Source organism: Monomorium pharaonis, chromosome 3, assembly GCF_013373865.1.
Source record: "Monomorium pharaonis isolate MP-MQ-018 chromosome 3, ASM1337386v2, whole genome shotgun sequence".
NCBI lineage: Eukaryota > Metazoa > Arthropoda > Insecta > Hymenoptera > Formicidae > Monomorium > Monomorium pharaonis.
In genome coordinates this window covers 11990391-12018294 of record NC_050469.1, presented here as the reverse complement: position 1 = coordinate 12018294, position 27904 = coordinate 11990391, and the positions used below count along the sequence as shown (strand labels likewise).

At 43.8% G+C, this 27904-nt stretch overlaps 1 protein-coding gene across 6 annotated transcripts in view; it reads right to left on the bottom strand.

Moving 5' to 3' along the window:
* Nucleotides 1–271: 271 nt before the first annotated feature.
* LOC105834275 (autism susceptibility gene 2 protein) overlaps nt 272–27904 on the bottom strand; it is a 33379-nt gene continuing 5746 nt past the window's right edge. The window contains exons 2-16 of one of the 6 annotated variants that reach the window (XM_036283900.1): nt 6948–7133; nt 6724–6837; nt 6435–6470; nt 5990–6016; nt 5843–5903; nt 5525–5715; nt 5076–5447; nt 4715–4950; nt 4499–4609; nt 4198–4418; nt 3890–4119; nt 3598–3762; nt 3215–3503; nt 2966–3104; nt 272–2867 (exon numbers count right to left, since the gene is read on the bottom strand). In XM_036283900.1, coding sequence (XP_036139793.1) covers nt 1859–2867; nt 2966–3104; nt 3215–3503; nt 3598–3762; nt 3890–4119; nt 4198–4418; nt 4499–4609; nt 4715–4950; nt 5076–5447; nt 5525–5715; nt 5843–5903; nt 5990–6016; nt 6435–6470; nt 6724–6837; nt 6948–7133 — 3387 coding nt within the window. In that variant the 3' untranslated portion in view covers nt 272–1858. Of the gene's footprint in view, nt 2868–2965; nt 3105–3214; nt 3504–3597; nt 3763–3889; nt 4120–4197; nt 4419–4498; nt 4613–4714; nt 4951–5075; nt 5448–5524; nt 5716–5842; nt 5904–5989; nt 6017–6434; nt 6471–6723; nt 6838–6947; nt 7134–27904 lie in introns of all 6 variants that reach the window. The other 5 variants (XM_036283903.1, XM_036283897.1, XM_036283898.1 and 2 more) reach the window with 5 other exon arrangements.

Below are 27904 nucleotides of genomic sequence, written 5' to 3'. Positions count from 1 at the left end.
AAAAATTCAACAATCAAATTAAATCGAAATATATCTTTTATTTAGTTTACGTTTGAGTTTTGACAACCATATCGGGTTTACAGAACTGAAAGATATATTTAATAATATGAAAATATTATCAAGTACAAAAATCCGTTTTGACTAAAAAAATGGCATTTCCTCTTATTTCTTGCATAATATTTAAAACAGTTAAGTAAAAATGATTGATTTGACTAAATACATTTATCCCAAACAGAATGCTGTAGGCGCGCGCGCGTATATATGAACATAATTTTTTCTTTTTTATCTCTTAGTTTCGTTTTTGTTTCTTATATACAGTTTTATACACAGGACTGGTAAATGTATTGAAAACAACAAGATTGATAGAAACTATGATTATTAGATCCTTTTACAAGAATCAGTTTTAGAAAAAACCTATTCACACAAAATCCTCTTTTATACTTCGCGATATCTACATGAAAAAAATCATTGCATCACATTATAACTTTGCGTCGATGAAAAATATCTACAATTTTTAAACTGCGTGTATATAGTTAATCATATAATATACAATTTTACTGTGATTTTACAGTATAAATGAAACAGTTTGGGAATTACTCCAATTATTCAGAAAAGTCGCGTTTTTTCTTTTGAGGTACCAGGAATATTTGAACGTGACCTGGTCCATGGCACAGAACTTTCTAGGAGATCTCATAATTGGCTCTCTGGTAACACAATGATGTATATGGCTGATAATTGAGAGAATGGTTAAAAGAAAAGGATAAAATTGCCAATTTTCATGGAAACGTGAAAAAAACAGACTTTGAATGTTATATGCACATGCACACAATATTAAATAGTCTTTGATTGAAGCACTTTGGCACGGTCAAACTGCTGTTATATTAAGTATCATCCTGTGTTTTTCGATATCAATTAAGAACAAATTAATTGTCATAACTTTATCAGAGATAGTTTGATTTTATTTGCATCTTCGATTTATAATTAAAAAAAATTCATAATTTACTACTCTTGATTAATTTTTCTTTTTTTATATCACAGGAAAGCACAAGAGTGCTTTTAGCCAGCATGCAAAGGAAAAAAGCATGTGCCGCCGAAAGCCAAAGAACACTTTTCATTTTATATACCCTTTCCTCTTTTTCTACCGTCTCTAATATACAAATTAAAGTCTAAGAAGTAAAATTTACATTCGATTGTATATTACATCAATTAAATAAGGGCAAATCTTACGCACTTGTACGTCAGTAGTAGAGATTCAAATTCGTTCATACGTCGCAATAAATAAATAATTAAATAATTTTTTGAGTAATAATAGAGATCCGCTGGATTAAATCTTTTTCCTAACTTGGATTCGTTTTTTTCCCCTTTACGTAGCCATCGCCTCACGTTCTATAATAACTATTAATATTACACACGATACTTTTTAAAATGTACGCATAGTTATCGTCGTAATAGTTAGAGCTCGTTACCACTACAGACAGTCAGATCACTGAAACTGCAGAAATCACATAACGACAGCGTTATTATTTGTGATACATCAGCGATGCCTCCGTAATTCACGAAACGTCATCATTTATTTAGCCGTAGTTATTGGTGGAACACCGGCATTAATAGCAAGGCATCTTCGTTACGTTTTCTCATAGTTCTACGCGCTTCCGTACTCTTTTTTTTTCGATAACTATAAATATTATAATATATTTATTACATATATAGTAATATGTACACTTTCTTTTTAAATAACGCTTCTTCTCTGTTAGCAAAATATCAGCACCGAGCTCAGAGCATTAACTGGGTGGAATGCTCAAAAGGTCGGCCCCTCAGTGCGTTCGCTCGCAGAAACCGAGGACGCCGGAACGATGTATCATCGGGACTGCGATCCATCCTCTTTTTTGTGAATATCCGCATGCATGAGGGCATTTTCGAGCGGACGCGGCGGTACTCCTGGGCCGGGTCCTGCTCTATGATGCATATGTAAGTTACTGAGCGGACCTGGACTAGGATCCTTACTTCTCAGTGTGTTTACCGGCGGTGGAGGATAGCCGGCGTATAGTTTCGCTCGTTCCTCTTCTTCGGCTCTGAAGGCCGCTACTATCGGATTATATCGTAATTGTTGTAGCGTGTCGAACCGGTATTCCCTAAAAGGATCGCTTGGCCAAGGGGCTCCCGGTTGACCGGCAGGCGCAGATGGCGGTGGAAAATGTTGCATCGGATGTGCGCTTAAACTGGGAAGCATAGTACGCGGTATAGAATGCGAAGTTGGCATACTATGCGGATGCCTCGTAATATAGGAATGCGGATGCGGATGATGGTATGATCTCGGGTCAGGCAGTGGATTTGGTCCAGGTCCTGGCGCGGATCCTGTCGTTCCGGGACCAGGTACCGGCGGTCGTGGAAGCATTACAACCTCATCGTCTTTGCTACGTGGTTCCTCTTTTACACGCACTTCCCCGGTATCTAAAGGCGCCGAACCGTTCCTGAGCGGTGAACGATCTCGAGGTACAACCACGTGTTGTCGATTCTGATGAAGTAGTCTTTCGCGCTCCATCTCACGTCTCTCCATCTCGCGGCGTTCCTTATCCCGCCTTTCTCGCTCCCGTTCGGCTGCTTCCTGCTGTTTTCTCTTCTCCTCCTTCTCACGTTCCCGCCTTTCTCTCTCACGTTGCTCTTCTCTCTCTCTCTCCCGTTCTCTTTCGCGTCGAATACGCTCGCGTTCCCGTTCGGCACGTTCACGTTCTCGTTCGCGTTCTCTTTCCCGTTCACGCTCGCGCTCCCGTTCCTCCAACTCGGCACGTCTGTCTATCGCAGGAGGTTCCGGCTTCAAACCCCATGAAACAGTAGTTGGTGGAAATCCAGTGGTAGCGCGTTGCAATCTGAAATTATACAGGTATAAAAGTTAGTGAAATGTGTTGACAATAGAAAACGATTAATGACTTGATAACTGATTAGATTAAATGTTTCTTATACATACCCTCGCCATGGATCATGCACTGAACCAAGTCCACTGAGAGGTGGCATTTCCCTTGGTGGAAAAGTTGAAAGATTCGGAAAATTGGGATTTGGGGCGCCAAACGTTGAAGGATATCTTCCAAAAGGCGATATTCCTGCTCCTAATATAAGAAAAGATCATAGCAATGATGAAACACTGATCATCATATGATGCAGTTCGATGTATTTACAAACATAACTGTGTGCATGTAAGAATGCGAATCTTGGTTACCTCTATTACCTAAATGTGAGGCCGTTGTAGACAGAAAACCGACAGGATGAGGTGGAGGTGGTGCGGGATGAGCAGATGGCATGTTAGTGGGAAATGGAGGTGCCATTGATGGTGCACCGAGTCCAAGACCACTGGCTGGTCCCCCTGGATAAAGATGGCCCGGTGGTCTTAGTAACTCGGTTTTGGTACTAACGACACCTCCTGCTTTAGCTTCAGCCTGTTGCTTTTGTTGATGATTATATATTTCCCACGCGATGCGCACGTGCATCGCATTCCACTTTCCACTTTTCTAAATTGAAAAATCAATCGTTTAAATATATATATTTTTATATATGCATATATAAACTATGTAAAAAAATTTTTAGCTTTTTGTTTAAAAGTACCTTTGGCGCAAACGGAGTTAAGTGATTAGGTGACACAAAGGGTGTCGAAGGCGGTCCAATTCCAGGATGAAGAAGGCCAGTGTTAAAACCAGAATAACCAGAAATGTTTAAGTTCCCACGAAAAAATGGTGAATCGACTCCTCCCAATTTTGGGATGTCCTTAAACTATTAAAAGATAATTTCATCAATTTATATATGCGAACAAGTTACGATAAGTTTATCGTAATCAGATGATCGATCTTATGATGGATATAAATATTTGATCTCATTAGATAACAGACATATTTCTTACAATTGGAGGTGGAAAAAGCGATGACGCTGCAGCTGTTGGCAACAACGGTGTAGTATGTTGATGTACATGCGTGTGCTGATGCTGATGATGATGCATTTCTGTTCGAAGATATGCTGGTGGACCCAAATTCCCCACTCCAACTCCAACATTTCTGTCTTGAGATGCTAAGAACCTACTATCGAGTTCTCGTCTCAAAAGATCTGCCTGACCTGCAACATGTGTCACCCCTTCTTTTGGTTAGTGCATTTATTGACTGCTGATATTCATATAGAATGCAATACGTTAAAAAAATAAGATTATAAGCTTACTTGTTTGGAATAGAGACTCTGCCGAAAACGGATTAGGATTGGTCGTCGGTGGAGGAAGTGAGGGCAGTGAAGTATGCGGACTTGAGCTAGAAACTGGAGGTGGTAAAGGCGCTGCGAACATCGGTGGTGGAAACGTGTGTATGCCAAGTGGCACCGGTGGCGGAGTTGGCCTCGGAACAGACGTAGCTGTCGCTGGGGAGAGCTGGGATGCTGTGTTGTTGCTGTTTTTTTTTAAGACAAAAGATTATTATACTGCTTTTGTGCGACTTTTATCAAGAGGTTTAAACTTGCTTGAACTTACCTAATCCAACCTTGTGACTTGGTGTAGGCAGGTAGACTAGAATTGGCTGGAGAGGAGGTGTTTGGCACACTAACAGGCGTTATGCTGCCCCGACTTAGACTACTCACGTTACTGCTGTAACAGATATTATAATTATTATTAAAATTTCTTGTTGATGGTTGAATTATTCAATTCTAGCAAACGTGATCATAGTGCGATCAGAAGGAAATATTTTACCTATAACTATCTCTTTCCCGACTGGGGCTATGTCCACGCGGAGAGTTGTTTCGTCCGGACAGACTGCAGGCTACCATGTCTTTATGAGCAATAGTGTTTGCCGTGGTAACTGTGTTAGTTATAGTGGATACGCATGTTGTGGTGGCAGCGCTCAGTGGAGTATTATTATGACTCGCGAGGTTATTTCCTATAGTCTGTTTACTTATGTTGGTACAGGGGGAAGCTCTACTCCCTCTCTGAAATATAATTATTCTCGTTACAAATACTCGCATCCCGTATATTTGAGATAAACAATGTCAGTAAATGTAACAAAATAACTAAACAAATGTCGATGCTGTACAATATGACACTTGCAACTTACCACGTCAGCGCGCGACGAAGCAGAGTGAGAAGGGGATGGTACCGCAGGCGGAAGATACGGGCTGTGATTTAAAGCGGTGTACGGAGTGTAAAGCGGTGGATACGATGGTTGCGTCTGCGGATACGCGGCTATAGGAATGGGCGGTGGATAACTCGTGGTGGCCGCTCCGTTTGATGGTGCTGCTGGCGTAACACCTAAACTGGCTACCGCTGGACTAGTTGTATGACTCGAGACAAGAGGCCCGATGGGTGGATGCAATGCAGGTATCGTAGTGTGCGGTTGTTGAGATAAGGAGGGTGGTGGCAGAGCGGGGGAAGCTGGCCGCTGTTGCGGAGCTATTGCACGTGGATTCGCTGCCAAAGGACTAGTCATCTAAAACACAATTAACAACGTTACGAACCTCTCCCGCGTGCGCGAAAAGAGTAAATTGTTCTAATGCAGTAACTTACAGGAGGCTGAGATATGTGTGGAGGCAACGTGGGACTGGGAGGACTCGGCGCTGTTGGAACTGGTGCAGACGCAGGCACAGGAGGAGGTATAGGTGCCGTAGCTGGATTAGAAATTTGACCACCCGTGTCCGGTGGAGATCCGCCTGCCCCGTTTGTGGGTGGTACGTGTGGCGAAGAAGATGGCAATTCGTCTAAAAATGAAAAATCATAGATAAAAGATATCTCGCACAATATATCCAGTAATGAATAACATTATACTTTCAAATGTCTATATAAGTATTAGCATTTTCCATTTCCAAATTTCCATGTATTACTTACATTTACGTGTGAGAGGTGGTGGGGTAGAAGATTCAAAGAGTATAGATTCGGCATCCGAGCCCTATAACATAAAAATAATAAAGTGATATTAAAGCACATCAATTATTTTCTTCAATATAGTAGAGAATTTACAGGAAATGTGCATACCTTATCGTCTTCTCCTTCACTATCACACTGAAAAAAATGTTACAAGATTATTAATATATTTTAACCTTAGTATTGACAAAACAAAAATATAAGATTAAAAATAAAAGAAACTGTGAATATAATTTTCATTATTTTTGAGAATGAAATATGAATCTTCTATGACTACAGATTGTTTACATAGATAACACGTAAAACGTAGTTTACGTAAATTATGGTTCAAATTGCTATTGGCGAAATTCTATGTTTATCATTTATTACATATAAAACAAGAATAAAGTGATGGCAATAGCGCTTTGAGAGTAAATCAAACCTTGGCCATAGTTTACATTGTGTACACGTAATGTAGATTATATATATTTTCCATGTAAACGTCCACCTCTGCTTATTATCATAATAGAAATAGAATTTACAATTTTCCGAGTGTATACTGATTGTAGATACTTACGATATAACCTTTACCCGAACTGCAATGACTGCTAGCCTGTATTATAAAAATAGTTTCGTGAATATCAATGTACCAACTATAACTTTCCAATTTTTTTATTACTGATTCAATAAAGAAATTGTAGGGCAAATATTTTTTATCCTAATTGTACAGTTAGAATATATATTTAAAAAGTGAATGTCAATGTAGGAAAATATATTAAACAGACATTTGCAACACTTAAAAAAAACATTTGTTACACAAATTTTTACTTGTTACAAATTACACAATCATAACACATAGGACTTACATCGCTGAGATGGTCCCTGGAACTGTCTGCGTCCTGGCAATCCCTAGGTATACCAGGGCCGTGCAACCGTTCAGACGCTCTGCCACTGTCGTCGCTTGTACCTGCATCTAGGCCCTGCAACAGAAATTGTCAACACCACTATCATTGCCGATCACTTTCAATTTAGAGTATGCCAGCAAGCTTGGACTCTCTATGTGATTCACAACTCGAGATCATTCAATTACCTGGTTTAGCGTCGAAGGTGTCAGTATGGAATTGTGTGTGTAATGGTTGTGCTTGAAATTGTTTTTGATGTGATGCTCGTTGTGCCTGTTATTCTGCCCTGTGTCCACCTTTGGTTTCTCCTCTGCTATCGACAGCAACGTATGTAGCTTCTTGACATTATTTTTACCAGCTAGCTTTATTGCACTCTGAAAACAGAGAAAAGGATGCATAAAGTAGGAGGAATGATCTCTCTTGGGTACACAAAATGTATAAATGTGTACATATGCATGCACACACACATACACACACACAAATGTATTCCACTTTCGTATATTTCATATACGTCAATATTTTATTTCTATTTTATTTTTATTCTGCAACGTCATATTGTCCACATTAAACTCAAAAAGTTGTGAAAGTATGGAAAACCAAACGTTTACAAAAATACAAGTCATCGTAAATTTTAATTTTACATTTCGCAAGAAATCTGCATTATTATTCCCGTAATAAACGTCAAGGACACAGTAAGAACCGTCCAAGTATCAGCGTTTCACTCCTCATCGAAACCTCCCGTCAGCACCACATTTATCGAGCTAACATCATTAAATCGCGTATGAAAATCAATTCGCGGATACGCCGCGGAAGATGCGCCCACCTGCGTTCGTCGCGAGATATGCGAAGCGTCGCCGCAATCGGGCGTCCACAGCCGCTAGTATTTCGTAGCGGTGTCGAGTTTCATTCTTCGCGCCCGCGCGACGCTGCTCCTAACGTGCGGCGGTGGCGGCGACGACGACGACGACGACGACGTCGCCGAGAGCCATGCTTCCGAGCCGCGAGATTCCGCACTGTGTCGCGCACGCACTCCGATACGCGTAGCGCACACACGTCGTTGTAAACACAGCGAGCGAGTCCCAGCTACGAGGTGATAGTGGTGGACGGAGACGAGCGACGGCTTCGGGGACACAGCGACGTCATTGACGACGACGATGTGCGACAAGATGAGAAAGCGCGACGTAGGTTCGCGGAACTTTCGACGCTGTTGCGCGCGGCCGCCGGCGGAAAAAGCCCGAACGAGAAACGCGAACTGCCGCTGCCGCTGCCGCCGCCGCCGCCTCCTCCTCCTCCCCCTGCTGCTCCTCCTCTTCCTCCTGCTCCTTCTCGCCTCCTCGGAACGCGCCTTCAAACCGCGGTGATACTACGGGTGCACATTTCCGAACGCACCGCGTTCTCTTTCATTCTCCACCGTGAACAACGTTACCGGTATGATTCCGCGCGGTGTGTGCGTGCGTGCGTGTGCCAGATTTCGCCGTGTGCGACTCTCCGCCGCCCGCCGTCACCGCCGCACGACGACGACGAAGACGATGACGAGGACGAGGACGCGGATGAGGCCGACGGTGACAACGCGCGCGTACTCGGGCGCGACCAACTGATTTCTCACGATCGCGCACGGCGCGGGATAATCCTGGACGGGCGTTCGTTCCCCAAGATGACAGAGGGATTTCGCAGGCAGGCAGGCAGGCAGGCAAGCAGGCTGGCTAGCTGGCTGGCAGGCAGGCACCCGTGTCTCGTGTGTGCGCGATGCAGCACGGGAGTGCTACTGGTGGGGGAAACGATGAAAGAGAGCGGGGAGCGAGAGGGAGCGAGAGAAAGAGCGCGAGGAGGGATGGGGAGAAGAGCGAGCGAGACAGAAGGGAGGGAGCGAGGAAGAAAGAGAAGACATTGACCGAACGAGCAGCCGCGCGACAAGGCCTCCTTCGTCGTGCTAGGCCAGCTGGAAGGAGCGAACCGTGATCCGATTGCTATTTCTCTCTCTCTCTCTCTCTCTCTCATGTTCCCCGTCCCTCACCTCCTTCCTACCTCTCTATCTCCCCTTTTTTTTTGCGACAGGCGCGTTACGCTATCTTTCTCTCCCTCCGTCGCGCTCTCCTCTTCGCGCTTCTCCCCCCCCCCCCCTCCTTCGTGCCTCTTCGCCATTCCCCCTCCCTCGTACCACGGGTGGGTACCAAAGAAAAGAAGGGAAAAAGCCACTAGAGACCTCGCGGTTGGCGCAAAAAACCACCGCCGCGGCCGCTCCGCTACTACCACCACCACCACCGCCACCACCATCGCCACCGGCCGCCCAGCAAAAACCGCACTCCACCTGCGCACGTGTGCCAACTGCGAGTCGAAACCCCCTAGGACGTGTTCGTCGCGATCGAGGATCGCATCGCGTGTTCTCCTCCTCGGCGACGCGAATTAATTGAATAAAACCAAGCCGCCGCGCGCCGCTCGGAAGAGAGCGAACCGCGTTCAGATCGAACTCTCGCGATTACGCGTCACCGTCAGAGATTTTCCTTTCTTGAATCTCATTTCTCGGGGAAAACGAAAATGAGATAATATATCCTTTCTCCGCTTTTCCTTTCTGTCTCTCTCTCTCTCTCTTTTTTTTTTCCTTTCGAGAAAAGATGCGCCAAGACGTGATTGATGAGAGCTATCACCAGTTGGCAAGCCGCTCGTTCATTCATACGGCTGAACTGAATCAGCTGACGCGCATTATTCTTAGAGATAGTCGGCACATTGTACGCCCAAACGACGCGATGTTTTGTCAGATTGAGATTAACAGACTGTCGCGTGATACACCGCCGCGAAAACGAGACACATCGCCTGCGGAAGCGGCGGCTCGCACGAGAGATCAACAGTGTCGATTCGTTTCCTCTTCCCTCTGCCCGTACGAGTTATTTTTAGAAAAAGAGTCGCGATTGCAACGAGTTTTTCTCTGTCTAATATAAACAATTTTTCTCCGAACGTTTGTATTGCGTGATTTAAAAGAGCTCCTCTGCTCAGGCCCGGCACAACAAGTGACACAGGGGTTCTAGTAAAGAAAAATATTCAAATGACCATTTTGTTGCCTTCTTTTTTTTTGTTGTATATAATCTAAAGTTAATAATGGTGAACGTAAGAAAAAATTCGGCTATAAAGTACTACCTTCATTACTGAAATAATTTTTTTTTAAATTGAGAATAAACATTCTTCACTATTATACCACCTTTAAGATAACTAAATACAACAATTTAAAATTCATGTTATATCACTAGCACACATTTACCACACTTACGTGCTGTATTACTTCGATTATTATAAACTTTTTTATCTTATCAATTATTTCACTCAAACGAGCAAGTGCATCGTTTCAAAAATTTAACAGTACTTTTCGGGACAGCAAGATGTATCGTCGTAACTCTCTAAATCACAATTAGTGAAAACTCGACCATATCAGTGGAAATACACTGACTTTCAGTGATATACATACTGATTATCAGTGTATATATTTCACTGACAATCAGTGAAATAAATACACTGATCTTTCAGTGACTATACACTAATTCTAAAGTGAAAATTACTGAAAGACAGTGAATATTCACTGATTATCACAGTTATAAGTATGCCACTGCGAATCAGTGAATATCCACTGATTAAGATTTAGAGAAAAAGTTTCATTAACATCTGTTCATTACTTCTACGTTTAATATGACAATAAAAACTAAAAAATCCTGAAAATTCATTGATTCCAATAAGAGCCCATGTTAATAAAATATTTAATATTTAAATAACTAGCTAGTTCAGCTTTCTGAAATTTTGACAGTCAATTTATATCACTAATTTGAACTTCTATACAAAGTTTCATGCATGGAAATCTGTTCATTTTGATTTAGCAGCGGAACTCCCTTAATTTACCTTTTTTATGATACACAGAAAAAAAATTATTTCAAATACAATCTACAAATAGTTGTCCTCATATGTAAGGAAAGATATAAAATCTTTAAAAAATAGACACAACTTACTTAAACGAAGAATTTTGTACAGTATTTCACCAAGAAAAATATGTTCGGTAAAAATTAACAATGCCTTCGAACGAAAATCTTTTAATACTATTATTATCAAAACAATTATATTGTGTTCTTTAGATAACTATTATAATATTCCCACATAGCACAAAAATTGCAATTACATTGTAGCAATATTGTTGCAATCTTGCAACCTTGTTGCAACATTGGTAATGTAACAGCAATTTTTGTGCTACATGGATTAAAATATATCAAAATTGATACATATTTTTTTGTAACAATTAACGCTTGTACCAGCTTCTCCGTCGAGAATTATTTTATTAGACGATAATCGGCCGCTTGTACCTATAGAACGAAACACTCGACGATTATCGCTTGTAAAATACATTACGAAGATTATACCAGATCGGCAGGTACGTATAAAAAGCCGTGTGACTCATTTCGTGTGCGCGCGTTTGTGTATGTGTGCGCGCGCGCGCGCTCGCGTAATAAAGGCCTGCTCGCAAAAATCGAGCGGGTATACTCTCTGATTGACGTTAATACCGCGTTGGACAGGAACGCTATCATCATGTGTATCCACAATGATTAAATCCTTTCTCCCGTTTGGCCGCGACCGTACAGCCGCTGCAGTCGCGAGGCTTTAATTCCGCACAAAATCTCCCCTCCTACAGCTTTTACCGGAGGTATGTCACAACGCGCCTTTCGCAAGAAATATGCGCACGATAATTCATTACGCGCGGCCGCATATAATCGAGACACGCTACAGTGCGGTATACCACGGGTCCATGCCCGCCGTGTGGAGGAATCGTCTCTTCTCGCCTTCGCTCCGCGAAAATCCGAACGAGCGATCTTCCAACGGGACGGGAGAGGAAAAACGGACGACCGAAGCGCCTGGAAGCCGCGCGCGATTACCACGCGCTTCGAGGAGCCGCGAGCGGCGGTATTCGAGCCGACGAATTACATGACTCGTTGATTCCGTAACGAGCTGCCGCTGCTGCCCGCCGTCGTCCTGTCCTCAAGACACCATTCTATTACGGGAACGCGACACAAGAACTTAATTACGATTAATCGCCGCTGCATAAATGACGGAGAAGAAAAAAAAAAGGAACCGAAGGGAAAAAAGACTCGCGGTGTAATTATGTGTTTAGGCGCGCGTGAAAAAAATGCTTCAAACTTTGTCTGTACCACCGCTCTCTCTCTCTCTCTCTCTCTCTCTCTCTCTCTCTCTCTCTCTCTCTCTCTCTCTCACTTTTTTTCGCAAGTCACGGCTCACGCCGCCCGGGGCGACGCGATGCGATAACGCGCGCGTTTCTTATATACGCGTTACGCAGACGTTACGGCGGTAACGAAGTTTCTTCACGTCGCGATACGCAACGTTGCATATTATTATGTATATAATTTTTGTCCGCGCCCTCTTCTCTCCCGCCCGTTTCCCTCTTTCTTCCCCCCTCCCATCCCTCTATCCCCATCCCTTCTTCGTTCGTTTTCGTTCGACTGTGTGATTTGCGTACAAATGGTACGAGGAGTCTTATGAGAGACTATAAAACCTGTACTATTGTCCATAAATCTGTGAACACAGACAAAAAGAGGGAGGGGAAGGGGGTAGATTTTTATCAGTGAAAATGTATTCTTTTCATATTTACTTCGGCTGACTTTTTGTTGTAAAAAAAAGCGTAATAAAAAAAATCAACAGCGCTACGTGCCGGATATTGAGATGTAAAAGCCATTAGTATTCATGAAAAAAAAAAAGTACTAGAGTTGAAGAGTCGGGGGCGCAACGGGGCAAGTCCACTTTTTTCCAACAAACGTTGACTTGTTTACCATTCGGCACTCAATGAATAGTGAAATCAATCGATTGTCTCAAAAGCGGCGCGTAAAATTAATGCGTGCATACATGTGTCGAAACGCGTGTAGAACATTATTAACGCGAAATAAAAATGTGCCGGGTAAAAGTAACAAGAAAAAAAAAAATCTTTATTCGTTTCAATTTGTTTACATCGTTTAAAACTTGTTGCGAGAATGCCAAAAGTAATTGTGTTCCTCTACTCTCATCCTCCAAATTTCCTAGGTGCTTCCAGTTTTCTTATTTTTATAGATGTGTCATAGTCGCCAATACCCAATCTTTTCCTCTCGTAAACATTACGTTTTTGTTTGCCGTGGAAATTGCATTTAAATTTCTTCCTAACCAAAACTAATTCTGAACTGACCGCCTGTAACAAAAATTAACGTTCAAGCTGTAAAAAAAAAAAAAAAAAAAAACCTTGCAAGACAAAAATTGATTTCAATTGAGTTTTCATTAAACATATGAAATAGAAAAAAATAAAGCTCTATGGGGAAGGGGGGGAGGGGGGCAAAGAATATTCCCCAAGAGGCAGAAAAACCAAAGGCTGCACTGCAGGATCCTCGATCCGTGTACACACGGGAGAAATCTACATTCGTCGCGGAGAAGAACGCGCGCGCGCGCGCGCGCGCGCGAGGAACGGGATAGAAACTTCCACGGGCGAGCAAAGTTCCTTGGCTCGACGCGCCGTGCGCGAATCGCGCGGAGGGAAGGTCGTTCTCGGACGCGCGGACGTTCCACCGTGGGCAGACCTGCCTGCGCGCATGCATGCCTGCGTGCCCGTGTAAGCGTGAGTGCGTCTGTCTGCATGCGTGAGTAGTGCGTTGCATTCGGGACCGGCGGCCGGCTACCAAAGTCGTCCGCACGCCGCGCCGCGGCGTTGCCGCGTCTCCGTCTCCGCCGCGCGAGTTTCGTTATGTTGACACGAGACCGCGAGGGCTCGTTCTAATCAACCGGCGTTAATCGCGCGTTCTCGCCTGTACGTATGCGTTTATGCAGGTTACGAATAACGTAGACAACAGATCGCCGCGCGATTTACCCGCGTGGAGAGAGAAACGCTGTTAATGCGTTCGCGGGAAGGGCGATTATCTGGTCTTGTCGAGCGCGAAGGGAGGGTGAAAGGGGTGGATGCGCGATCGTATCGTTAATTCACCGTGAATCTGCGGACAGAGGTGACGCTTTCTTGTAAACACACGTATATATATATATATATATATATATATATATACACGTCTCACGGACGTCGTTACGCTTCTCGCGTGTACGCGCGCCGCTCTAATTTGTCGCTGTAACGACGCGGCGCGAAATCGATTTTTCGAAAGAAGACTCGAGATCGTTCGATCTCTCGCAGAGGCGCCGGCACTTTTATACGCGGTGCACGGGGGGATAAGCTACGCGAGAGAGATTGCTCGCAATTATCGCCGTGTCAAACAGGACGTTAACACCGTCCGGGTTTATCGTCGCCGGGCGTTTATTAATCCGGTCCGGAGTCGCGGTGTTTACGCGGGCGAAATAATTGCGTGCAAATTATGCGGCCCCGGGTGAAAAACGCAGCGCGGGGCGCAGGTTAAACTTGTAACATTTATTTGCGCTCGTGTGTTTCAATTTATGTATTTATTTTATCGGCGGCGCAATAAAGGCTGTCCGAGCGCCGGCGATTTTACGGAATCGAAACCGCGCGTTTGCTCTCGCGCAAGGACGTATCTTTTTTCGGCAGTCCCAGTCTTTTTTTTTACGGTTTCGCGTACTTGGCCCTCCAATTAAGCGTTAACGAAATCACTTTGCCGTTAATAATCGCGTCGTGACGAATTCTGCGGCGCTCCGACGGATTAAAGGCGCGGATTGGGTCAAGTATATACAAGCGAAAGAATACGAGCGCGGCCACAACTTTACTTCCCATTACCCCGTATAAACACCGGGGTCTGTTTCCATTGGCGTCTGCAGGGTGAAACAACCCCTCTCGTTGCGGCGCTGTATTTTTATAGTCGCCATAAATCGCCCGCGAGAACAAGGAAGGATATTGCCCGGCGTGCACAGATTTACATTGAGCGAAATAAAATAAAACTGTATCTCGCGCGCGTGCGAGATAAACCCGTGTGCGTTTGCACGCGAGGAAACACGATGATTATCCGTTTTGCCGCGTATTTTCACCGCGCCAAATCGCTGAATTACGCCTCGAGGTTCGCGCCGACGACGCCGACGGAAAACCCGGTCGGGCTTCGCGCACGGCTCGACGAGAGAGATTTTTCACGGAAGAGCGGCGAGAACGAGATAAATCACTCGATAAGCGCGCGGCGTTAAATTTGACAACGTTCTCCTTTTTGCCCGCGCGCGCCACGTTCGACTCGTTCCGCGTGTAAAAAGACTCCGCGCCGACACACGCTCACTTTTCCCGGGGCGAGGGGGCTGACATAACGGAGCGTGCGCGCGCGCCCGCGCGAGGACATATGGTTTGACAAAGATTTCGGCGGTTTGCCAGTGGGGAAATTGACGCGGTGAACGGCGTCTGGCGTTCGTCCAAAGTTACACGAGGGTAAACACGTATCATCCCCCCCCTCCTCCCTCCCCCGAGCATGTCGCTCGCGACGCGCGAGTTACGGCGCGTTGCTCGTCGCAGTTCCGCGCGTTTATTTCGCGCGCGTCGCGCACCCGAGCGTAATTCGTTCATTAGCGACGTCATCGCGGTGTGGATACGACAACGAAATAAAGATCCTCGGCATCCGCCTCGTTTTACGCGAGAGAATGTGTCCACCGATGTCGTGTCCACTGGTGCAAAACACTGTGTTCCCGGCAACTCATGTATTTTTTTTTATTTCTTTTTTATATCTTGCCTGTGTAATAGTAAGAATTCACATACAGACGATGGACAAAATAACGTGATTATCGAGGAAACAGAGATTACTTTTTTTCCTATTAATAAAGATTAATTTACTATCATTTACTTTTAATTTGAAATGAGATCATGCAATATACTTGCATAATCACTAATGGAATATCGTACTGTTCTTTTAATATCTTTCAATTGTTAGATAATGAGTGATGTTGGAAGAAGAAATTTGCTGTTTCAACATTGCTTTCTGTTTTTTAAAAATTCAACGTTTTTCTCGCTTAACTTGAATATTATCGTGTCAACAGTTTTGAAGAGCAGAATAAAAAACAGATATTTTTCTCTGTAATATCTCTTATTGCTAAAAGATTGATATAATATTGTATTTGATTGTTTAAGTGACTATTTAAGCGTATGATTTGAAAATAGAAAAATAAAAAAAAAACGTCAAAAAAGTTATGCAAGTGCTGGGGATTAAATTAATGAAGATGTTTGATTGCCTGATATTACACGATAAAAACATTTTTGTATTTGTGTCAATATCGATTTTTGTATTTTGTATTAAAGTTTTTATATTGGATTTTTAATCTATTTAAATGTTAATATAATGTAATTTTATTTGCATTTTGTGTTAAATTGATATTTAGCATTTCTTAGTGTTAAAACAACACTATTCTAACTATTTTACAATAATATTTAAATTATTTTGCGACATATTCATCTTGTGTTGAATTAACATGAAAATTTGGTAGACTGACATGTGAAGAATGCTAAATTAAAAAAAAAAAAAAAAAAATATTGTCCATATGCGTTGGTTCAGTTGAAGCTCAATTTGCGAAAAGTGCTTCTTATAGTTCCTAAATAAATTTTTAAGAATTCGCTATACAGCGCGTATGAATGGAGCGTATGAATTATTGTCATCCCGCAAGACAGACAGTGTGTATTTCAAGTATCTCCCACAGTCGACCAACAGAGGGGACGATGTTACGTGAGACGTTTATTCGACACGAAGGCGCGCACGCTCGCCTACGCGGGATAATAAACGGAAGACGGCCGGATTGTTTGGTTTTAAACGGCGGAACACGGCGGCGTGTTGAGAAACATTGTCAAAATACACTACTGTCGTCTCTTTCTCTTTCTCGAGGTAATCATGGTGCAACTTTTGCGTCACCGCGAAGGGGGAAAAAGTGTATCCTTATCGCGCGCGTGCCGACGTGTTTTCGCGTTTAAAACACGATGTGAACAGAGGGAGAGAAATGCGATTTATACAGGCAGCGCAACAAGCGCTTCGACCCTGTCGTTTTGATCGGAGAGAGTTGCATTATTGCTCGGCTCGTCAATGCAACGTTCGCCTAATAGTGGTTGGCCTTGGCGAGCCAACGTCACGCACGTATCAATGGAATTATCGGAATTATCGGAACGTCAGTTTTATCGCTTCTTCCCGTCTGTAAGCTCGAATAAACATTTGTGTGGAGAGAGAGAGGAAAGAAAAAACAATTCACTGAAAAAATATTTTCGAAGTATCGGCACGCGATTATCGAGAACGCAGAGATCAGGTCACGTCTTAAATCATCCTCCTGGCAAGAGCGTGTAGAAAGATACGTAAATAGAAAATAATCACGAGAACACCTATGGTAGAGCGACGAGAACATAAGAGCGAGGCTAAATCTTCCATTGTGTACTCTCTATGGGAAGTGCGAACACCCGTGAACATTTTCTCGAAAAGTTTAACCTGGTGGCCGAAGTGAGGCATTAGATTTTCCATCCCGCTGGGAATCGACGAGCGTCCCCGAGTGCCGTGCGTGGGCCACTCGCTTACGCCACTGGCCCGTCCGAATCGCTCGGCAATAAAGCATTTATCCCGACGTAAACGAAAAAAAAAAAAGGAGAGAAGGAGAGACAGACAAAGGGAGGGAAGGTCGAGAGGGGAGGAGAAAGAGGGAAAGAGAGAGAGGAAAAAAAAAAGAAATAGCGGACCGACAAACCGGTGGCGGTAAAAAGATTTAGCGCGGCGTAAACGCGGCGATAAAGTCCCGGGCGCGATCGTTTCCGCGCGAAAATCTCTCGCCGATTTGCGCGGCCGCGAGAGAGCGGCCCCGGTGGTAATATTCTCCAGCCCCGCTATTACCGCGCGTTTCAACGCGCGCGGGATTCCCCGTACGCTCCTCGCGGCGACGACGGTCGGAAAAGTGAGCGCGCCAAGCGCGTCATTATCCTCCTAATGTTCATCGCGGGTAACAACGCTTATGTCCGCTTCGATCGCTTCCGCGTGCGAGCGAGCGATCGGCGTCACTTTTCAGAAAAGCTCGCGCCGGTCTTCAACGCGCGAAGAGTAGGAATTTTTTAACGAAAAACGTCGCCAATTATTTAGATAAGCAAAACGGTCAGCTGTCAGTCACGTGAAACGCGGTAATGAATAGTAATAAAGCTATTAGTTTCCCCGCCGAATACATTACGTGTCCACTGAAATAGAAACTGCGTCGAAACACTTTGGTAAAATCCTCGTAGCACGGCACTTCGCCGGAAATGCACTGTAAAAAAAAAAGTATGTAAAATTGCATAAATAATGTGTGTAAAACTTACAGTTGATGGCGGTATATAAAATTTTTCAATATTTTTATCTTTAATTGTGCAAATATATTTTTATATTAAAGGGAAAACTATATTTGCACAATTGGAAATAAAAATACTGAAAAATATATTTTATATACTTCCATAATAAATTGTGTAATTTTACAAATATTATTTACGTAATTTTACATAATTTTTTTTAACACTGTAAGAACTTTTTTTATGCATTTTATGAATAACAAACGCGGTAAATCTTTCTTTTTTTTTCGTTGAATTTTTTTTTATCGCGATAACAGTTTTCGTATCAGGCAGAATGCTCCGCGAGCGGCTCTTATTGATTAAAAAAAATTTTTTTTTTTTTAAGAGAGAAACTTACTTATCCCTCGTTTCTCTAAATTTTATCTCTCGAAGAATGTAAATGGACAATCATGTCGTCTTCCACGTCACGGAACGTATATATTTGAAATATTTATTCATACGGTCTCGGTGCCGTTCCGACGGAACGAAAGATATCGATTTATCTTCGAAGGCTGTTTCTATATAAACACGTAAAAGAATACGTATCTCTCTCTCTTGAAGACTATCGTATCTGATATACCCGAGGCTCTTCAAAATCCGAGAAGCGCAGCCGTTTCTCGTCATACGGGTTCCGTTTCCTTTTTCTTTTGCGAAAGCAGCCGCAACGATCACGACGCAAAGGAAGAGACGCAAAGGTAAGAGAGACGCTGAGACTTTCTTCCGTATCTTAGGGAATTACCGAGCGAAGTGGGTCACTTTTCATGCAGGTGCAAGCGACTTTCTTTGTCACCGGACCGATATGTCCCCATATCGATCTCTCGACCAGCACGCGCGCGGTTAAAACCCCTTTTTTTCCCTTCACCCTCGTCGAAACGCTGCTCGTGGAAAAGAAAAGAGTCGCGAGCGCATCTGTACGTAGCGACATAGCGCACGCAAGGTACATACGTCGTTTTCCGTCAGAACGCGATAAATGGGAGAAATAGAAAAGTTTATTTACGGAACGGAGCGTTTATTCGCCGCACGTATATCCCGATATCATAACGTTGATAATTAATCGCCGGTAATTATCCAACGGATCTCGCGTATATTTTGCTATATATCGGTGCCCGTTGAATCTCATTTATTTACCAGTATTAATAAGAGCTTTTGTATAATTAACTAAAAGCGATAAATGTAATGTAGTTTTTATTAATAACCCAGGGATTATTTAAAGGACGTAGGAGCGAGCGGCGAGCGGCGAGCCGATCGAGCGCATTTTGATTTATTATTAAAATATGCTACCTCGTTACGCATTCATCGTTGTATCGCGTAATTCGGGATAATAGAATTATTCGCCGATGATAGTCAATTACATTGTGTTGCCTTTGAGTGCCTCGGGTAATTTTTATAAATCGCTCGCCGTAAAATAACTCAAAGCGCATGCTTTATTATAAGATAATTAGGTTGCCACGCGTCATCCAATTGTTACCGCTCGTACGGCAATTAGCGGGCTGTCGGTCGGTCGAGTTTATTATTTTTTAACGAACTGTGAATAACGTAGCGCGATGCACTCGCGAATTATTTCACGAAGCAATCGAGAGAACGAAACGAAAAAAAAGGGAGCGTAAAAAGCAGAAGAGCAGCGAATTCTGTTGCTCCGATATCGCGAAAAAATAATATCGTTTCATACAATAACCTACAGTGTTATTCCAGCCAGTGCTAAAATTGTGCATATACTTCGAATTATTACCGACCGTCTGGTGATCATTTTTACGTGCGTCGAGATGAAAATTGAACACGCGACGAACGACGTATATGTATATCGAAAAAAATATAACAGACGCGAAAGCGGACGGAACGAACGTCTCTCGGAGAGAGATATTTCATCGCGGGGATAGGACGCGGCGTTTACACGGTAAAAATTTGCGACGGCCAAAAAAAAAAGGATGTAGCTTAAAAGATTCAAATCAACCTATATCTGTTTTGCGGAATCGTTTCCCTCTAAAACAACAATTCCAACAAAAGGAACGGCATTTGAAAGGTTACATTCAATCTTCTTGAAACGCCACGCGTACCAGAAAAAAAAATCTCTCCCAATCGTCGCGTTTATCAAAAGCGATAACGAAACCAGCGAGATACAACAACGCAATTGTGTACGCGGTTGGTAATTAAATATAATTAAACGCGCAAAGATAACGAGTGTATTTTTAAACGCGCACGGTCCAAGCCACGTACGGAAATCGTCGCACGATTTTCGAATCAAATTTTCGCACACGATGTACCCCACCTCTTTCCCGAAGTCCGTCGTCGAAGCCACAGGACGTCCGTCATCCCTCCTCCCCATTGGCTCTCGTAACCCTTGCGCTCGAGACTCCCGTCGGGACGTTTTCACCTCGCGAAGGGCTACGTCCATGTGTGTGTGTATATATATATATATATATATATATATATATATATATATATATATATATATATAATATATACACACATGACGCGGTATTTCATCCGGGTGATCTCCGCTGACGGATCATGTGGCAGAATTCGACCGTCCTCGCTTCCCGGTCGACATCACACGCGTGTGTCGCTCGACGCAGCGGCTCTGATTTATTGAGTGGAGCGCTGCTGACCTCGCTTCGCTCGCTCACTCCCTCGGCATTCACGGCTAACGACATCACGAGCCCTCCGCTGATCCTCGCCGAGCGTCGGCGATTTCGTCCGACGCAAAATTACGTTTCTCGGCCGACGAACTCGAAAGCCCTCCCCCCCCCCTCTCTCTCTCTCTCTCTCCCTTTGTTGCTCGACTCTTGTTACGATACAAAAGTTTCGAGACGCTCGGCCGGGACATCGGCTCGTCGAAAACGAGTAATTCGAAACCTCGTGCAGCAAGCGCATCGGGGATCTTATCGCCGGGTCTTATCAGCGCGGAGAGTCCCCTCGGGACGCACTACGAGTGTTTATTTTGTATCGGCCCGTGTATACCGACGACGATACTTTACTTCGCGTCGGCGCCGCATGTGCAGCACCGACACTGTCCGACAATTTGCAATTTAAATTTCTCATATCCCTTTCCGACTTTAAGCTTCGCGTAATCCCTTCCTCATTGGGCCGCGACGAAAAATATTGCAATATTGTAACTGGGTAACTGAATTTTTACGTTCAACGCACTTTCGCGAATCGGGACGCTCTCGAGAGATAAAGGAAATGACCTCCGTGTCATCGTTCTCTCTCCCAGCGGCAGAGAAGCGGGGCGTGCGATGTAACGGACTCGTCAATGCGCATGTATATTAATTAATTTCGTTCACGTTCGAAATCTTACGAACTGTAACACGGAATAAACGCGTATAATTGCTTGTCAATTAAATCGCAATTTCACTCACCCTTCCTTCTCCTCGCGTAACGCGTCCATGAATAATTTCAATCTACTGTCCACATTACCGTAAATATAAATAACATTAACAAAGTTATCGTTAATTCGACATTTCATACATTTCATGCAGTTTCGTCAATAACACAGGCTCGGATTACCTCATTAAATTATTAATTAAGACGCGTGTCACGTTCCGTTAATTCTTAAACTCACTCTTTGTCTCTCTCTCTCTCTCTCCTTCCCTCTCCCTCTTTCAATCGCGGTACCATTTGGGACGAATAACGTGTTGTCCGGCAAACGCGGACTCATTTGTCAGACAACGTGACACTGACCTCATCCCGAATTCACAAGCGTACTTCGACGATTATCGATCGGGGCCGGTGCCTTTCGGCTTTTTAATAGAAAAAACCCTTCGTCGCCTTCGGGACGTTGCCGCGCCGTCAACATTAATGATCCACGAATCCGATATTTCCGTCGACGTCCCCCGAGAAAAGCGCGATCTGACGTAACGTGGCTCGCGACGTCTTAATAGACTATAACGACAGGTCCGTTCTTCCTGATGCGCTCTATTCATAGACCGTACGCCATTTATCGCGACTTTCTCTCTCTCTCTCGCTCTCCCCTCTCTTTCTCCCTGCCTCTCCTCCTCGTGAACACGGATGGACGACGACGACGATTTTAGCGAAAAGCCCATAATCGTAAATAACGATACCGTTCTCTCTTGATATTTTCAAGTTAGCTATATAGCAGTTTGTGGCTAGTAGAATGTGACAACCGTTGCGGCAAAAGCGATAGACAATAATGATTCTGAATGAGAAAATATGTTCGCGGAGCGCGAAACAGATTCGTGTGTGTGTGTGTGTGTGTGTGTGTGTGTGAGCTTTGCTTCCCCCCCCCCAAAAAAAGACCGGCGTTAAAAATTCAATCCAATTTGGCGGACCTCGTCGCGGTAACCGCTGTTTTTTTCATTGCCCCGTGCAATATTGTGATTTCGCGTATCCGAGATTTCGTTAAAATAAATAAATTGTCCCGAATAGCTGTTAAATCGCTGCAAACCATACGAAATCGCGTATTATGTCCGAGCACGAAAACAAAAAAAATACACAAAAACAAAAAAAGCCATGCCATAAGCACGTATTAATTCGGAAAGCCCATCCCGGGTTGGAAAAAGGGCGCACGGTTGAACGACCATTGGCAGAGACCATTCCGCATTATTATGGCCTGTGACACACACGTGGCTGACGTGGCGTTCTCCGTGACTTCGTCGTGGTAATAACTGTATACGCCGCAATTTAATTACGTAAAAAAAAAGTGTATCGCGAAAATATTTTGTAATCACGTTACGCATTAAATTGCAGCGCTATTAATCGCGGGCGGATTTAATGTAACGCGACGTTGTGAAGATGCGTTGGAAATTCGCGTTTAAATATGTACGCACGCATGCACGATGCCCCGAAGCGTATTTTATTATTACAACATAATTACGCATGCGCATACATTTCACGGCGACGTTAACGCGCGACGACATATTTTTTTGAAAAACGCGCGGGACGTCTCTCTCTCTCTCTCTCTCTCTCTCTCTCTCTCTCTCTCTCTCTCTCTCTCTCTCTCTCTTTCTCTTCCTCTCGAGAGAACGAGAATAAACGGCGAAGAGACGGTGGCGAAAGACACTCGTTGTGAGAGAATCGGCACCTGGCGGCGAGGTCGGCGGAGTTTGCATTCCGGCAGGATCGGAGATACCAAAAGGATCTCTTCTCCCCGCCGTCTCCTCCTCCACCTCCTCGACCTCCACGCGCGTCGACGGCAATTGCAAAAGGACACGGTGGAGCGCAGTGGCGCCTTTGACATCGGACGCGCCAAATGCAATCCGAACGACACTCTCGATCGCGAAACATTTCGTAAAATCAGAGCCGAACGTTTAGCGGCGAATGAAATTCGCTCGCAAGGCCGCGCCGCGCGCACTATATTCCCAAATAAGAGAACCGAGGCGGGGAGGGGAGGAACGTCATTTTTAACAGGATCGAATTCTCTTGTGCCGTCTTATGCTAACCGAAGGAGAACGAGAGGAGGAAAGAGGGAGCCTATCGTCGCGCAGAACTATTCGAAGCGCTCTCTATTTGCCGCGACAACGGAGATTCTCCAATAACCAGAGAAGTGGTGTCGATAACTCATGGAGGTCGGATGTGCTTTCTCGCTACATCCACACGGCGTGATCATTTCTATTTGCAACAGATTACAGCGCGAGAGAGGAAGAGAGAAAGAGAGAGGGCGGAGGGGAAGAGGGCACATCTCTCTCGCGGTACTTTTAATTAAAAAAATAAAAATAGTGGATTTTTCGCTTTGTACATCCGGCAGCTTTGAGCAGCTTTATTCACGCCGGAATATATCTATTCGGTGAGTGATCGACAGACCCGTTTAGACGGTCCTCATGCTACTCCTTCCTGCCCCGTCATTCGCACGCGCGATAACAATAACGTCGCGTTTAGCGGCGCTTCAACAGGCAGCACCGAGTATTAAACGGTACCTGGTTGTTTTACAACCGCGTCGCCGCAAGGACGATCGTACGACGTTCTAAAAATATTTCGCTGGAACAAGAACCTGATGTATCGAGAAGTGCATTTCATTGATTTACATATGGTGATCCATTACCGGAGGAAAGTAGACGTGGGTAGCGCGTTCCCACGGAAAATGTAGAATCGATCCTCGCCCCCATAAAAACATCCAAATGTCCGAATATTAAAAAATGCAAAGAGCTTCTCTGCGAATTATAAGGATCGAAAAGAAAAAAATTATTAAGACTCTCTAAAGTGTTAGTAGGACGTCAATACGAGTACTTTGGCAAATATGTTGGCACAATCGATATACACTTAAAGTATTTGTAAATTATTACCGTATTCAATGTACCAGTAAATCTGACAATCATTTCTATTACTGAAAAAAATGTATCGATTTGTGTTCTGGCGTAAATTCGAGAATACACGCGCGCGCTTCAATTTTTGTCTTCTGTAAAAAAAAAAAAGAAAACAAAATTGGCTATGAGGAAAAAGAAGTTGCTGCGCCTTGGCTTCGTCACTTTTGACCTTCAGTCGTGACACGATACAAAGTAAAAGAACGCACGAGGCGATAAATTTGCAAGGCGCGCGCGCTCACATAGCCCGAAGTCGGTTGCATAAACAAGCTCAGCGAGCGTAATGATTATGATAATGAGCGGTTACCTATGGTGATACGTATTTTGCAGCCGTCTCGTAAAACGGTTGCTTGCAAAGCGATAAATGTCGTTTTTTCTTTTCTTCTTCATTTTCTTTTGCGAAATGAAAACAAGCGCGCAAGAAGCACCAGGGAGGTTGGCAGCTTCTACGTCACCTCGAGACAAAGAAGTCTATCTCGGATATCGAAGAAATAATTCTGCTGCTCCTATCATCGGGCTGAAGACGGCGCGGAATCGGGAGGAGGAGAGAGAGAAGCACGCGTGTGAACAAATTACAATAACGCACCGTGAAATGACGTAATGGTATCATATAATTATTCAATTTTACACGTGCCGAAAGAATCATTTTGTCGAAGTACCAAGTAAAAATTTAGCTGAATACAGAAAAGAATTTTTTTTGTTAGGCCAACAAAATACATAGAATATGCTCAAGCTGGTAAAATGTAAAAACTTTTAGCAGTATTGCATATCATGCTTGAGCGTTCCACTTAACTATTATTATATAATTTTTGATGAACCAATGAAATACTTTCAGATTTGTATCTAGTTAAATTTTAGACACTTTAATCAAATCGTTCTTTCCATATAATAAAAATGTTAATTATTGCATATCTTTTTTAAATATTTTGCGCTAAAGATAATCTGAAAAAAATCATGGTATGAAAGTGATGGATCTCAGACGGAAAATTTCGTCGTCTTTAATTTATTATACATCCAAGTGATTCCGATTTAATGAACGTCGCGTCGATGTCTGGCTCCGTCTTCGTCGATACTTGAAATTCGATCGCGACGATACAAACTCGACATCGAAAGGAAAGTCGGTTTATTAAAGGGGACGAATAATTTCGAATAATTTGCGATGGTTTTCACGCAAATTGGTGTTATTTGTGGACCCGCCACGTGCTATTTAGAAACCGACATGCGCTCATATAAATGCGGGTTACATTTTTATGGCGAATTATACAGAGGCGGGATAGACGTGTTGTATAAACCATTGGAATCGGGCGGGTGAATGGTTGCAACAGGCGAGCCACCTGCAGATTCAAGCTGCCGGCTGCATGGATGCCCATCGTCATAAACACGCGGCAACCTTGATAGATAAACTGTATAAGATGCTCCATCGATACGCGAGGAAAGTGCCCCCGAGTGCCGTGCGATTAAATATGGAAAACGGAAGGAGATCGATTGAAGGGTCAACATCGTGCCGTGTGTCGTGGAACATTTAAAATTGAACGGGGCTGTGAAATGTTTACTTTAGGAATATACCGTAAAAATGTTCCTAACGAGGCAAAAAACAAGGCATCCGTAATGACGATGGGGGCTTCGCTCGACGATTATTTTCGCGATTATCGGTTTGCAAGGCAGATCCGGTCGTCGATATCGAGGGAAATTAAGTAAGGTTGGTTATTTTTGCAATCCCGACGAGAAGAGTAGCGTAAAATTAGAATAAGCGAGGATTATGTCACACGTAAAATCAGTTTCAAACAGAAATCGTTAAAATTTCCTGAAACGCGATTATTAAATTTTAAGAGGTCCTAATTGTATTATACGCGATTTAATATCCCGACATTATTATTACGCTGAAAATATACATCCGAGCTTATTGAATTTAAAGAAAATCTCACTTTGACTTGACGTTCGTTTCCCCTCCGGTGTATACGTGATACCAAAAATTGAATTTGCACCGGCGTTTTGATCGCTGGACGAGGGGAGGAGAAACGGTGTCGCGCGCAAATAATAAAACGTGACGATTAACTTCTCGGCCGCGATAAATCACGATAAAGGCGCTCGCGCGCGCGTAATTACACGCCGTGTCTTTGAGTTAATTTGCGAATTTAATGCGCGAAACGCGCCGCGCCAACTTTTTACCGCGAAAAGAAATAATAATCTCGAGCGAGCGACAACGCGTAAATCACGACGCAGGGCTTAGGACGTTAGTGCGATTAACGAAGTGACGCGAACTTTCGCCGCGGACAAAACTGTGTAATTCGGTAATGGAAGCAGAGAGGCGTCAAAACTCGCGTTGCTTTCTCCGATCGATCCGCAAATTGAAAAAAAAAAAAAAAAAAAAAAAAAAAAAAAAAAAAAACGCACGGCGAGATAAATTTAATGCAAGGCCAATGCGAATCGATCGGATATTTATTTTCGTTTCCCCCGGTGATAACGACACCAGGTATCGGATAACTTTTTTTGCCTTTTCAATTCGTTCTCATTGTTAATTATGTTTCTGCTTGAAAACAGAGATTACGCGTTTTCTTCTTCTTTTTCCTTCTTTTTAACAGGAAAAGAGATAAATCGCGTTTACTTAGTGCAAAGTTAGCGTTATTATCTTACGTTACTCATCGTTAATTGCACGTAATGAGATGCTGTCTGCAGCAAACAAACAAATTACTAGATTAATGTCGACCGCATTAACAGAGTCGAGATTTAATATCCCCGCCGCCCTTCGCGCCCCGCGCGGTCGGCGATGTAGAAGAGCGCTGAAAACCGCTAATCACGCGCGATTAAACCGATCATCAAAACAGTACTGCGAGAGAGAGAGAGAGGACGGGCGACGCCGACGAATTCGGAGCGCGCGAGAAGAGGAGTCGTCGACGTACCGACGCTCGGCGAGGTCCAAGTGGCAGTGCGCACACTCGAGCATTTTGTTATCGAGGATCACTCTCGGAGAGAACGAAACTCTCTCAATTGGCCACTCATTAAGTGTCGCTCTCAATGTACGCCGGAAATTTTACCGTCGAGGATTGCTCGCGAGGGAGTAAAACTCTCTCGAGTGGCACTTTCGTCGCGAGCGACGTATGCATCGACGAGCATTTACCATTGGAAACGTCGTCGTTCGTCGGGACGAGCGGCATTTTTTTTTTTTAAATAAACCGACAGCGGAAAGAAACAGAGACTAGCGTCTATACTTTTTTTCTCTAGGTCGTTTTAACTTTACTGCTTTGGCTCCCCGGAAAATCCCTCGTTTCAAAGCGCGAGGATCGTTCTTCCCCTCGAATGGGAATGTCCGAGAAATCGTTGTGAGATTTCAAAATTGTCGCGGGAGAAAATGTCGTTTCTTTTTTCACTCGTAAGTGAAGAGGAAAAAAACCCAGCAGAGTACGCTTAAAAAAAAAAAAAAGGAACGTCGGCGATACCCGCAAGGTCGCAATTCGTTACGATGCAAATTTATGTCAATAGGGGGAAAAATAAGCAGCGCTCGCCTCGCGAGCGATTTACGATATCTCTTATCGACGAGCTGCTCTCACGAACACGGACTTATCTGCCTTCGGAACGTCCGGCGCATATTCGCACTATCTTCGATTCGAATCTTACTTTGAATCGCTCTATCTCGGAGAAGATA